The 12,815-nt window shown below is 42.1% G+C and overlaps 1 protein-coding gene across 1 annotated transcript in view; it reads left to right on the forward strand.

Moving 5' to 3' along the window:
- Vps13b (vacuolar protein sorting 13 homolog B) overlaps positions 1-12,815 on the forward strand; it is a 551,580-nt gene that overhangs the window by 420,015 nt on the left and 118,750 nt on the right. Inside the window, exons 37-39 of the mRNA XM_051159473.1 lie at positions 8,841-9,043; positions 10,960-11,167; positions 11,476-11,660. Of these exons, the coding sequence (XP_051015430.1) occupies positions 8,841-9,043; positions 10,960-11,167; positions 11,476-11,660 (596 nt within the window). The remainder of the gene's footprint in view (positions 1-8,840; positions 9,044-10,959; positions 11,168-11,475; positions 11,661-12,815) is intronic.

The following is a 12,815-nucleotide window of genomic DNA, read 5'->3' on the forward strand; positions in this document are numbered from 1 at the left end:
TTGTTTCTTATATTCAGAAGACTGGGCTTAAATTAAAGCAGAGATCCTGACTATTACTCTCCAACAGGGACTTTTTAACATGGGCTTAAGTTCTCCCTACAAGAAATTAAAAAGTGCCTTGGAAAAGGGTAGCTGAACTGGGCTCTCACTTGCTCTTATTTGTTTTTGGGCACTGTTGCCTTTTGTTCACTGAACAATGGGTATAGTTCCTTATTATATTGTGTTGCTTTATTGTGTATTTTCATTTATGATATTAGTAGGCATAAAATGTTTAATTGGGCGTATTGCTAAATTGGATATAAATAGGATTCAATCAATTTGCACATTGTTTGAGGATAGAAAACAAGGTAGTTTTGTTTTTGTTTTTGATACAACCAAGTGCTATATTTTATGTGCTCCAAAATAATTTCTTGAAGGAATTTTGGTTGTGGGGGTTGTCATATTTTAGTGGATTATACTTAAAAGATTTTTTTTTCTTTTTGAGGCATCCTGATGTTTCACTGTTATGCAAATTTGCTTCTGGATGTTTCCAACATTTGCTTGCTGACTTTTAGTAGCCCAAGATTACTTCCAGCTGGATTAAAAAACAAAACAAAACAAAAACCCTACCTGGCTCTGCTTTGCTAGCACATGTCATCATTGAGAACTCTTGTGAACAGTGTTCAGGAGCTTGGAGAGAACGGGCGTTACATGGGATCGAGTACACCCTGATGCTGACAGGCTGACAGGGTTTTTAGACGTTTCTCTAAACAAATGGTTTTCATTTATTGGTCCTCTAAAGAAGTACTTTAAAGGTCATAAGACTATTTGTTCCTTGAATGTAATTTTTATGCTCACTGAAAAGTAAGTCAATATGCAAACAAAGCAAGATGCCCATTTATCACATTAGTTATTTCTGACATTATTCCTCAATGTCGTTACACCTCATTTACTCTAATTAAATGTCTGCCGTTGGGTTTCTAAAACAAATTAAAAATATAAACACAGATTTTTGAAAGAGGTAGGTCAATTGGAAACTTGAACAGAAATGCATTTCTTGAAAGGAGTGGAGACAGAAGTTACACAGACGGTTAGAATGACCTGATCACATGGTTACTGAAGGCAGCAGCTGGATCTTGGAACAGGAAAAAAGTTATTAGAGAAACCAACGGGATTCAAAGAAGTCTATGCCTGCACCACTGTTAGTGTGCTTGTTCAGATGATAGCCAGGGTTTGTAGATGTTAGGTAAAGGACAGAACTTTGCTGAAAGGCTAAATTTCAGAAGTTGAAGTTTTAAAATGACTTGCTGTCATGGCTTATGCCTTTAGTTTTCACCACTTGGGAAGCAGAGGCGGATGGACTTCTGTGAGTTCAAGGCCAGCCTGGTCTACTTAGTTTCTGCCCGTCCAAGGACTGCTTAGTAATACTGTCTCAAAAATTAGACAATGAAATAAGTTGATGGTAACCCACAGCTCTCTGATTGGACTTAAGACGAGCTCACCAGGAGAGAAATCACATCTGTTACTCCAAACCTAGTCAGCTTCCTGGGGCTAGTGACGTCATCAGCCTCAGAGAAGAAGCTACTTCTGCCACTTTTCTAGACCAGCGTCATTCCGTACTACATTCTAGATCTTATCCGTATACCAACAGAATATAAAAGCTTCTCTTTACAGCAAATGGAGACGTCACAAACACCACAACTGGAATTAGTGCTGAGATCAACAAATTGTGGGGCCAGATCCTACATCCATCAGCATCACAGCAACTGCATCTGCTGCTCAGCGAACATCAAGGAAGCGGGGGCAGAAAGATGTAAGAGCCAAAGGACCAGGAAGACTGTCATGAAACAGTGTCTTCTAGAAACAGACATGCTAAAGTAGAAGAGGGAAAAGGTTATACCCCTAGACAAGAGCTACCGGAAAGTAAGGGCTGCAGAAAGAAGAATTACTCTCTCCCAGGGACCACTGACTGGTTATCCAATACAAAGTGGTCAACTCAGGGACCACATACACAGGGACCAGCAGAAACAGACTCATCAGGTTGTGCACATGTATGTATAGGTATGTTTATGTGTGTGTGCACATGCACTCGTGTGTGTATAACAATAATAAGGAAAATGAGGCTATCAGTTTTGACAATAGAGGGGTGATACACAGGAATTGGAAGGAGGCCATCTAGAAGGGGCTGGAGAAAAGAAAAGAAAAGAGAAAAGTGATGTAATTCTATTTTTATAGAGTTTTATATGTGCAAAAAATTAAATAAAAAGGCTATATCTCCATTTAATAAAGTATACTTAATAATATTTATTATTTGAAGGTTGATAATTGCATATTTCAGTTGAGAAATATTTTTAATTTTAATTTTTCTAACATTTGAAAATTTAGGGAACCAAATGTACAGAAAATGTAAAAGATTGCATTTCAAATGCCTGTGTACTCCCTAGCCAGCAGGCATGTACATGTGTTGTCCTACTTGCTATAAACACAGAAAGAACTCTATTCAGTGATCCAGCCAGCTCCAGTGTCATAGTCTTAAGAAGGTCACTGTGTAATATCCATCATGGACACTGTGTCCAACAGTGCGATAAGTCCAGCAAACAGGACAAGGCACCTTAACTTACCTTCTCTATGAGTGGTGGGTGGAGTTAGGACATGTGGTTCATTCTATCTGAAGAAAACTATTCAGTTGTTTCCTAAGGACAGACGCCAAATGAAGGGTGTCACATAGGCCTACTCCTAGGTTGGAAGAAAGGGGAAAGGAAACTGACAGCCCTGCCATGAATCTCAGAGGTAATGCTCATGTTCTGGCTGAAGTATAAAGTTCACCTACTCTCTCTTAATTTGCCATGGCATTACAGATCACCTACACCAAGATTAAAACCATTTGAACTAAAATATTTTCCTGTCACTACATTGTAGCTTTTTAAAGGTGTGACAGATGCACTGTTATAAACCTAAAAGCAAACACTTGTGGGTGAACCTGTGTGCGGTGTCACAGGTAACCCGGTCCCTCCCTGAGAAGCACAGACATGGTGGGTTGATGTATTGTGAGGGTGGCAGGCAGGGAAGACACGTGGGAATGGATCATACTTAGCTGTCTTTTAGGTGTATGGCAAAAAAAAAGAAAAGAAAAGAAAAGAAAGAACGAAAAGAAAATGAAAGAGAGGGACCAAGCCAATGTTTGTATCTATGGCCATGCGCTGATGTGCCTGGCATGCCTCTCTCTAGGCCCTAGTAGCCTGGTCGTGGTAATGTCTTCATCATTTTATTCATCTATGTATTTATATTTTCTTCGATATCACTCAAGTGTTTATTGCTATCATCTTGGAATTCAATGAAGTGTCTGTTCATAGTTGTTTAAATTATTTTTTATTTATATATTCATTTTATATCCTGATCGTAGCCCCCTCCCTCCTCTCCTCCTGGTCCCTCCCTCCGACCCACTTCATATTTTTAAATCCCATAATTCTTTGATGAGGTTTATCATTGTTGTTTTCAATTCTGTGTCTTGGTGTTGATCTAAGTACTTCTAGTCACGTACCGATTGTACATGGCCAGTGGGTTTGATGGGAGGCATGCTACACGGTCTATGCGCACTGCTCTCGCTATTTGACCTGCGCACTGCGCACTGCATCATTCTGCATCTCCTGTGACAGGCTGGCTTTCCTTAGGCCAGTGCAGGAGCTACGTAAGCTAAAGTAGGGGGTGTTAGCTGGGAGATGAGCTGACTAATGGACTCTCAAATCTGGGTCTGGACTTAGGCCGTGGGTTTGGGGGTGCCCATAGGCAGCAGTGGGAGTGGACGGATGAGAAAGGAACCAAGCAACTTGCCAAGCAAAGGGAGCTAGGAACTAGGCTTGTAGATGCGGAGATAGGGGGTGAGAAGAGGTGATGTCCCCACTTGCTTGACAAAGGTGGCCCGTAAGACTTGTTCGAGGGTGGCAGGTCTGGTACTGGGATGTAGGTTTGCAAATTGTGGATGCCATTACTGCATTTAATAAGCCAGTGGCCAATGTTAGTCAGGCCAAGATGCAGGCAAGTGCAAACTGTAAATGAGCAGGAAAATAAGAGAAGAAGAGAGGGTGAGGTTTGAGAAAGAAACCAACCAAGAAGAAAAAAAAAAGACAGATGAATAACATCATTCTTAATTAGAATAAAAGAACTGATAGAACATAAAGTGTTTTTTAACACCAAGAATAATGGCATTTATAAGCTATCAAGGGAGAGCTCTTCAGCAGTCCCTTGCTCAGCACTATATAATGTTGGTGGCGAGCTTCAACCTCCTCATGCTTTGTGAGATCTCAGAGCCTGAGAGACTCTGGTATGAAAGAAAATTCTAAGTGGTTTTCTTTATTTTGGCATACTAAGTGCATGGTATAGAGCTAATAAATGTCAGTCAAAAGTCCTCACAACTCATCACAGGCGTGGCACTCAGAGGGCCTGGACTTGGCGATATGGACACTGTCAAAACAAAGAAATTACCATTAAGGCCATGAAAACAAAGTCAGGTACCCTAAAATAGGAGATGCTCACCTTTCAAAATCAGATTGGCTATAAGATATGTATCAGATGCTGGAGAGATGGATCTGCCTTCTTAAATGTTTGCTGTGAGAGCCTGAGCACCCCGGCTTGATCCCCAGCCCTCACATTAAAAGGTTAGTGTGGCAATTGTTTGTAATCCCAGTGCTGGGAGGTAGAGCTGAAGGGATTCCTGGGGCTCAGTAGCCAGCCAGCCTAAGTGGGGAGTACCAGGTAAGAGGCACTGTCTCAAAAACCAAGGTGAATGGCCATCTTAGGAACAACACCAAAATTTGACCTCTGACCTCCCCATGTATGTGCACACATGAGCACAGACACAAACACATGCGCACACGCACATGTACACATACACTAGCACAAACAAGAACGCAAGAAAGAAGAAAGTGGCCCAGACTCAGGTGAGGACTGAAGGAGGCAGCAATGTACCTGAGCTACAGAGACCCGGCAACTAAGGCAGGAGTTGACACAGCTGTTGCTAATTAGTCCAAATGACAGACGTTAGTGACAGGAAACTTGATACATTGTATAGATTTTCATGTTCTGAGAAGGAAGTTAAAACTACAGAAAAGGAAATGACTAGATTCCAACTGGTGATGTTTAATGAGACCAGAGATACCAGTATCAGTTCATGGTTTTACTACACTTACTGATAGATACATACAGAAGTCGATATAAGTGGGTTAGTAGACAGTCACTTCTTATGGCTTCATCTACAGAGAGGATGTGGCAGTTTGAATGAAAGTGGCAAACATGGGCTCACAGGGAGTAGGACTATCAGGAGGTGTGGCCATGTTGGAGTAGATGTGGCCTTGGTGGAGGAAGTGTGGCACTGGAAGTGGACTGTGAGATTTGACATGCTCAAGCCAGGCCCAGTGTCACTCTCTCTTCCTGCTGCCTGCCCATCCAGATGTGGAACTCTCTGCTCCTTTTCCAGCACCATGTCTGCCAACACATGGCCATGCTGCTCATCGTGATGGTAATGCACTAAACCTATGAAGCGGTAAGCCAGCCCCAGTTAAATGCCTTTTGTTGTTAAGAGTTGCCTTGGTCACAGTGTCCCTTCACAGTAGTAGAAACTAACTAAGACAGAGGACCAGGAAGAACTGAAAACCTGTAGAAATGGGTATTCCTACCATCCAGCTTTGGGCTTCTGGATACTGTTCTTCAGAAACCAGGTCTCTGATGCCCAAGAAAAGAAGGGGGAAATACTTTGAGGCTAGAAAGTAATAAAGTGTACCCCAAATGAGAGAGAGAGATCAAAAGGGACAGCTTAAAGATACAATCCCAGTGACCAAAGCTGGTTCAGTTTAAGCGGCAGGTAAGAATAATACTGAATTTTGACTCATAAGGTGAATAGTAGAATTCGATACTGATACAAATACAACGTGTAAAACTGAGAACTAAAAAGCCGGCATTGTCACACAACATAGCACTAATCATTGTGAGTGCCATTGGTGAAGGACAGCATTAGCGTGAGAAAGTTAGATGAAAAGGTATCTACTTAATCTCCATGAATCTTCCTCCAAGAAGAAAAGGGTAAAGCTATAGTGAGCGGAAACTGTGGCAGTCCGAGCCCTCAGGGTCACTGTCACAACACTGGAACAGAAGGACCACAAGTCCTGTGCGACACCCCAAGGACATCGTTTCTTTGGTTATCCTGTGGGGATGCCTAACTTCATTCTGTTCACGGGAAAACAAGAGATAAGCTGCACTTGACAGATGTGCCGCGGAATGGCGCGGAATGGTTGAGATTCCAAATCTCAAAGTCACAGAAGACAGAGAAGCCGCAAGATTGGTTACAGATGACACCTAGCCTCAGTGGCAGTGTAGCTCAGATTGCAGGCCAGGAGAAAGACATCATGGGGCAAGAAGTAAGTTTTAAATCACATCTAGCTGAGCATGTGGCTCAGGTGTTTAATCCCAGCACTTAAGAGGCAGAAGCAGGTGGGATTTTAAGTACAAAGCGAGTGTCCAGGTCAGCCATGGCTACCTAGTGAGACGCTGCCTGGTAAAGAAAAAGCATGGCTGTGTGAAAGATATACATTGTAACTCCATTTTCTGAAGCTTTTACCTAGTCCTAAAGTATTTCAAAAGTATCATTTGTTTGTTTTGTTGGATGAAGACCTAGAAAATGTAGTTTATCAAGGTTTTCCATCCACTTCCCTCTCTTCTGTCTATGTAAAATGAGAAATCTCAAGAATTTGGGCACTTTTCCTCCCTCATCAAGTCCGTTCTGTGGGACAGGTCCTAGACAGCTGCCGTGGGTGCTCAGTGGCCAGAGCTGCAGTGTGATGGAGCCTCCCATGGGCGCTGAGTCTAGTACACTCTCTTTTTCCTTGGTGACTTTAAATTTGAAGTAAGGGAGCATGGGGCTTGAAAGAATGAAGTAGAAACTGATGACCAAGAAGTGCATCCAAAGCCCAGGAGCGCTGGGGAAGGAACCACGGGCTTCCGTCTTGAGTTTCTGGACACTAATAAACAGGAGAAGTAGTTTAGGGAACCTTGGTATTAAGACTGCATTGGGGACCAGTTGGACTTTCACTTAAAGACTTCCTCCAGATAAATAGTTAGGTCAGTGTAGGGCAGGCGCAGGAATGGAGAGCGTCTCATGGCACTCTCTTACTGCTCACGTCTGTGCTTTTGTAATGGCATTCTGATGACATCCAGGCGATGAACTAGGACACGATTATCTGATATCTATTGTGTGTCACATAAATCACAATTGTCAGGACATAAAGCAACTCCATTGATAATGACTCTTTAATCCTTGGGTACTTTTGAGCATATTTCTAGGTTTTGGGGTGTGTGTGTGTGTGTCTGTGTGTGTGTGTGTGTGTCTGTATGTCTGTGTGTGTCTGTGTGTCTGTGTGTGTCTGTGTCTGTGTGTAAGTGAAACACAGCTTCAAATTAAGATGATTAGCGAGGCATGGCAGAGAGTGCCTTTCCTCCCAGCTCTGTAGGGGCTGAGGCAGACACATCTCTGTATGTTTGAGACTAGCTTGGTCTACTTAGTAAAAAATAAATAAAAATTAAAAAAAAACGAAAAACCTCAGGACAATTGTGAAAAAGACATTTGGTGGTACATGTTTGATGAAAAGATTTAAGAAATTGATTTCTCAGCATGGTAACTTTAACAAGCCATTGCCCTAACACTGGATCTGATGCCTTCTGTGGAGAATTTAATGATGTGTCTCTTATTTCCACAGAAAGTACACATAATACATGAAAAAAAGTTTGTGAGTACTGTACTTTGAAACATGCATACACCCTGGGCCTAAGGTGTTTCTTAATCTTTCATCTTTTTGCAGGATCAAATAGCATTAGGAAAAGAAGCCTTGTGCATTACAAATGTGGCCTGGTGAAATTCAATATTCACAGTGACAATTTAGAATATGAATTTCTTGGAAGGAAATGAACTCACCACTTGAACTGTGCATCTAAATATCTTAAAGTCTGCTATAGGCTTTATAAAAGGGTTTTGATCCACACTCTCCTACTTCAAGTTCAAAAGAGAACCTACATTTTAAAGTGTATTCCTTTCTGGGTGTGTTTACTTTGAACTCTAGCATATAGTTTTTCTCATAAATCTACCCTGCCACTATCTGTTTTTAAGACTCTGTAAACTTGAAGTGGTTATGATGTGTGAAGTTTGGATTAAGCTAAAATTTTTAGAAAGCACATGTTACATATTTTGATTGTTTTGAATTTTAACATGGGCCAGCCCAAAACTTGAGTGTCCAGCAAAGTAATATACTATTCTGTGCTGCTGTAAGAAATCACAGAAAATTGCCCTTTCACTTCATGTTAATAATGGACAAATGAAGCAGCTGTTCTTATTCTTAATATACTTGTTCAAAAAACTTGCACAATTTAATGAAAACGTCTCCGCTCATAAAACCTAAACTACTCACACATGGAAAAAGTCATAATGTTTTGGCAAATGTCACTTTGTTAAGAATGCCAATCTCTACCTGCTTCACAACTAGAATTCTATGACAATGGCATGAAACTGGTGGAAAGCCAACCGGGAAGACCCTAGCAACGAGGGAATTAGCACTATTTAAAAATATTCCTAGGAGTCAGGGGTGGTGGTGCACGCCTTTAATCCCAGCGCTCAGGGAGGCAGAGGCAGCCAGGTCTACAAAGTGAGTCCAGCACAGCCAAGACAACACAGAGAAACCCTGTCTCTAAAAGTGTGTGTGTGTGTGTGTGTGTGTGTGTGTGTGTGTGTGTGTGTGTGTAAATTTTCATTCCTAGGCCTTTTCCTAACTCTTCTGTCAAGAGATAATTAAACTATACCCCCTTCTCATTTCTCTCCTTAGGTGTGAGCCTTGGATCATCGTTCCTCCTCAGCGTTAGTGATTTTCTCCTTAAAACAAGCCTCAAAGAACGAAGCCGGATTCTCATGGGACCATTTTCGGCTACTGTCAATCTAGAAGCTAAGTGGTGCAAACACAGTGGCAATCCAGGCCCACAGCAATCTGTACCAAAAATATCCATGGATTTGAGAGGTGGTCTGCTACAGGTCTGCAGGGTCGATGGGCTGTGCCTTCCCATTGGTTCTTAAGTAGCCTGTTGTGTTGCTTTGTCTAAGTGCTTCACTCAAATTTAAGTTTTGTGTGACAAGAAAGACATAGCCAGAGGTGCCCTTTACGTTTTAGCAGCATCATTGAAGAGAGTCATAGGCCATATAATGTCGCGTCCCTTCCGACCAGCGGAAAATAAGGACCCAACCCCAGCGTTCTTCTCCAGGCAGTTTATTCAGGAACCTTTTCAGCAAGCTTCTTCTTCTCCCCCAACACTTCCGCGCCCCTTTATATCCTCTGCCTCAACCAATCAGCAGCCCTTACGTCGGTAGCTCCAATTGGTTCCCGACAAGGCGGGATGCATACGTCAGAGCAAAGCATGGCCCACAACCCGAATAAGGACTTGTTTACCAGGAGCAGAATTGCAAGTCATCCTGCCTGGCAGGTTGCCAGGTGCCATCTTAGCGAGGGCGATAACTTCAGCTTCCCACAGTTGAAGCTTCCCACAATATAACCCACCTATTTAAACAGTGTTGTTTGTATATCCAGGGAGTGTGATCATTGTCATCACGGTCAATTTTAGAACATTTTTTTATCATTCATTCATCAGTTGAGGGAGTTTTAGAATCTTTCCACTTTGAACTATTCCCCAGTCATGCTTCCATGAACATCTACAGACAAGGTTTCCCATGGCCATGCATTTTTGTTTCTCTTGGTGATATAACTGGCAGTGGAGATGCTAGATCAACATTCTGAATGGATAGAATTTTCTAATCATAGAGTAGTCAGCCTGCATCCAGCACCAGTCACAAGGAATACATATGAGCTTGCCATAGCTCCAGGGTCCTTAGTCAGACAATGTTCACTTACTGAAACAGACACATGTTAACTCCCAACCTCCTAGTCATGTGCGTGTAGCCGGACATGGGATGTGCGAGTGTCTCTAGCTTATTCCTTGTTGATATTTAGGTTGCTCTCAATGTGACCTTCAGGCAATTTCATGTCCCAACAATCACAATAACAGAAAATTCAAGTGACTAATTATCAGTAAAGGGAGTGTATTAAATGTAAAGTTCTTAAACCCGTCATCTCTTTTACTGACATAGCCACAATTTGGGGAGATTCCAAAGACATGCCTCTGTAGCTTTGAAAGGCTTTGGTTTCCATCAGTAACCTTTTAAATGTGGGCTGCTTCACAATGAATTTTAATTATACTATCTTTTTCCAAGGCAGAAAAATACACGTTAAGTATAGTAATAATAGAAAAATTAAGTGCATCCTCTCTGTGTGCTAGCCGCTAGCTATCAGTCACTGTGTGTACTGGTAATAGCTGTTACAGAGCTCTGCATCCTTGGGCTCTCAAGCTCCTCTGACACTAAACACTGCGTTGTCAGAGTGGACATGTGTATTGACAGTCTCACCAAGCACAGACTCTGGCAGCCCTCTACCTTCAAGTCTGTTGGTCAGCTTCCTTCTCTCCTGTTAGAAAACAGCCTTATGGCAGGACTATGGCTCTCACAACAAGTGGAAGAGGCTGTTCCACAAGGCTGTTCTTTGTCAGTTTATTAATATTTGACCTAGAGAATCTGTGTTTCCTAATCTTGAACATTAAGAAATGTTTTTTTCCTCTATGTGAAATGAATTCACAAATGATACTTCACACCAGTGTAATATCACCATTATTCTACAGTTTAAAATTTATTGTTATTAACACAATATGTAAGGTTCTTGCTATTGTTTATTTATTCATGTATTAGAATTTCAAACGTTAAAGTGTTAATTCTTGGAAATTATAGTTTGTTTCATGTTAAGCTGAACATGATTATATTCTCATATTAATTCAAATATTGCTATACCTAATTATCCCCATGAGAGGTTTATGTTTAAAGACTTACTTTTTCGTACCCTTTTACAGGTTTTCTGGGGTCAAGAACATTTGAATTGCTTGGCTCTTCTGAAGGAATTACTCGGTGGGTATCTTGAGGAAGAGGGACACTGTGAAGCACCAGTTCCCGAATCAGCACCCCAAATGCCATCTCCTGTGGAAAGGACTCATGCTTTCAAAACTGAACAAAGCTCAGATGACCTGCGCGCAGGCGTCTTTCAGTATGTGCAGGGTGCTGGTGAGTACAAGCAGCGTCAGCATGCAGGGCACGTGCCCAGCTGCCATTGGAAGTGACTCACTAAGTAGCAGCCACTTGATAGTACAGTCACTCAGGCTTACAGCATAAGAGCAGCATATGCCAGTCATTCTCCCTTTTAAGATTGACCTTTTCCATTTCAAATCATATTTAAACTGATCACTTAGTTTATTGTGTGGTTTTCTTTTATTCTCCGTCTGAGAAATGAACATATTCCTTCTTTAAAACATACAACTGAGAAATGAACGTATTCCTTCTTTAAAACATACAACTTTGTTTTCATCTGGCAGAACCCTTGAGGCTCCCTGGTACGTATGAAGTCTTGTTTTGTAGCGAAACAGAAGAGAGTCCGGGGATGATGTTATGGAGGTACCCAGAACCACGGGTGCTCACCCTCGTGCGAATAACTCCTGTGCCGTTTAACACCACAGAGGACCCAGACATCAGCACCGCAGACCTGGGCGATGTGCTGCAGGTATGTAGACACTGGCCTTTTCTTTTCTAAAATAAAAGCATATGAGAAGACGCTGGGCATTCTGAGAAGTGCTCAGAGCATGCTTCTTCTATCAGCAGTAGCAAAGATAATCATAGTATTTGTGTACTGTATGTATACATGCATGTGTCAAAAGGAGAGCTATAGTTGGATGTCTCTGGACCACCTAAAGTAGTACATATTTTGGAAATCTCCAGGGGCCTGGCCAGCATGTAGGAAGCCTGGCAATTCTCAGCAGCTAGAATCAGTATCAGGGAATGTGATGTTTTATAACTTAAAAATACAAGGAACCAAGATATGGGCAAAGTTCAGGAGCAGAGAAATTGGCCTAGGGAACAAGACAGTGCTGTGCTCTCTGGAAGGTGAAGAGGGCGTGCTCTAGAACTCACAGTGTGGATGAAGGAACAGGGCAGGACAGGCAGGAGAGGAGCCCTGATGCCATGCTCCCAAGAACCGGGGGCTGCCTTCAGGTTCTGCCTATGAGGAGCAGAATTTAACTTGGGGCTGGGAATAGGTCTCACCAAAAGAAACAACTCTTAAGTTGCAATCTTAGAATCACACAAATTATCATGTTTCCTTGGAGAAGTTGACAACAGAAAATATGTAGCATTGACCATGGGTTTGGATCAACTTAGATTTTCTCCTTTGTGTATGAAGTGCCAACCCCTAGAGTTGCTCTTAGGGATCAGAAAACAGCTGAGATAGTCTCACATGTTGGGGTCTCAGTGTAACACAAAAAGTTTTTTGGCTGTTGAAGGGTAGAAGAGTTGCCCTACTTCATCTTTGAAAGGGAATGATGTCCTGTCCTGATGTCACAGTCATTTTATTGTGGTGATGGTCTCAAGTCTGTGCTGGAGACTCGGATGTAATGTTGATTGGCTGGTCCTGGATGGAAGGAAAGTATGAAAGGGCTTCCCTTGGTCAGTGCTGTAGGGCAAACACCATGGGCTCTGACGTCTCTTCTCCTGTACATGTGGGCTACTACAATAAGTGGGACATTATAGCTAATATTCTTCAATAAATGCCTTTACACATGGTGAGATTTTCAATATTTGTTCCTCCTCTGCTCATTTCACACAAACCCTGGAGACTATTAAGAGACTTCTCAGTGTCATCTCAGCCTCCAGTCTCCCAGCC

The sequence above is a fragment of the Acomys russatus genome, chromosome 17, assembly GCF_903995435.1.
Source record: "Acomys russatus chromosome 17, mAcoRus1.1, whole genome shotgun sequence".
Classification (NCBI taxonomy): domain Eukaryota; kingdom Metazoa; phylum Chordata; class Mammalia; order Rodentia; family Muridae; genus Acomys; species Acomys russatus.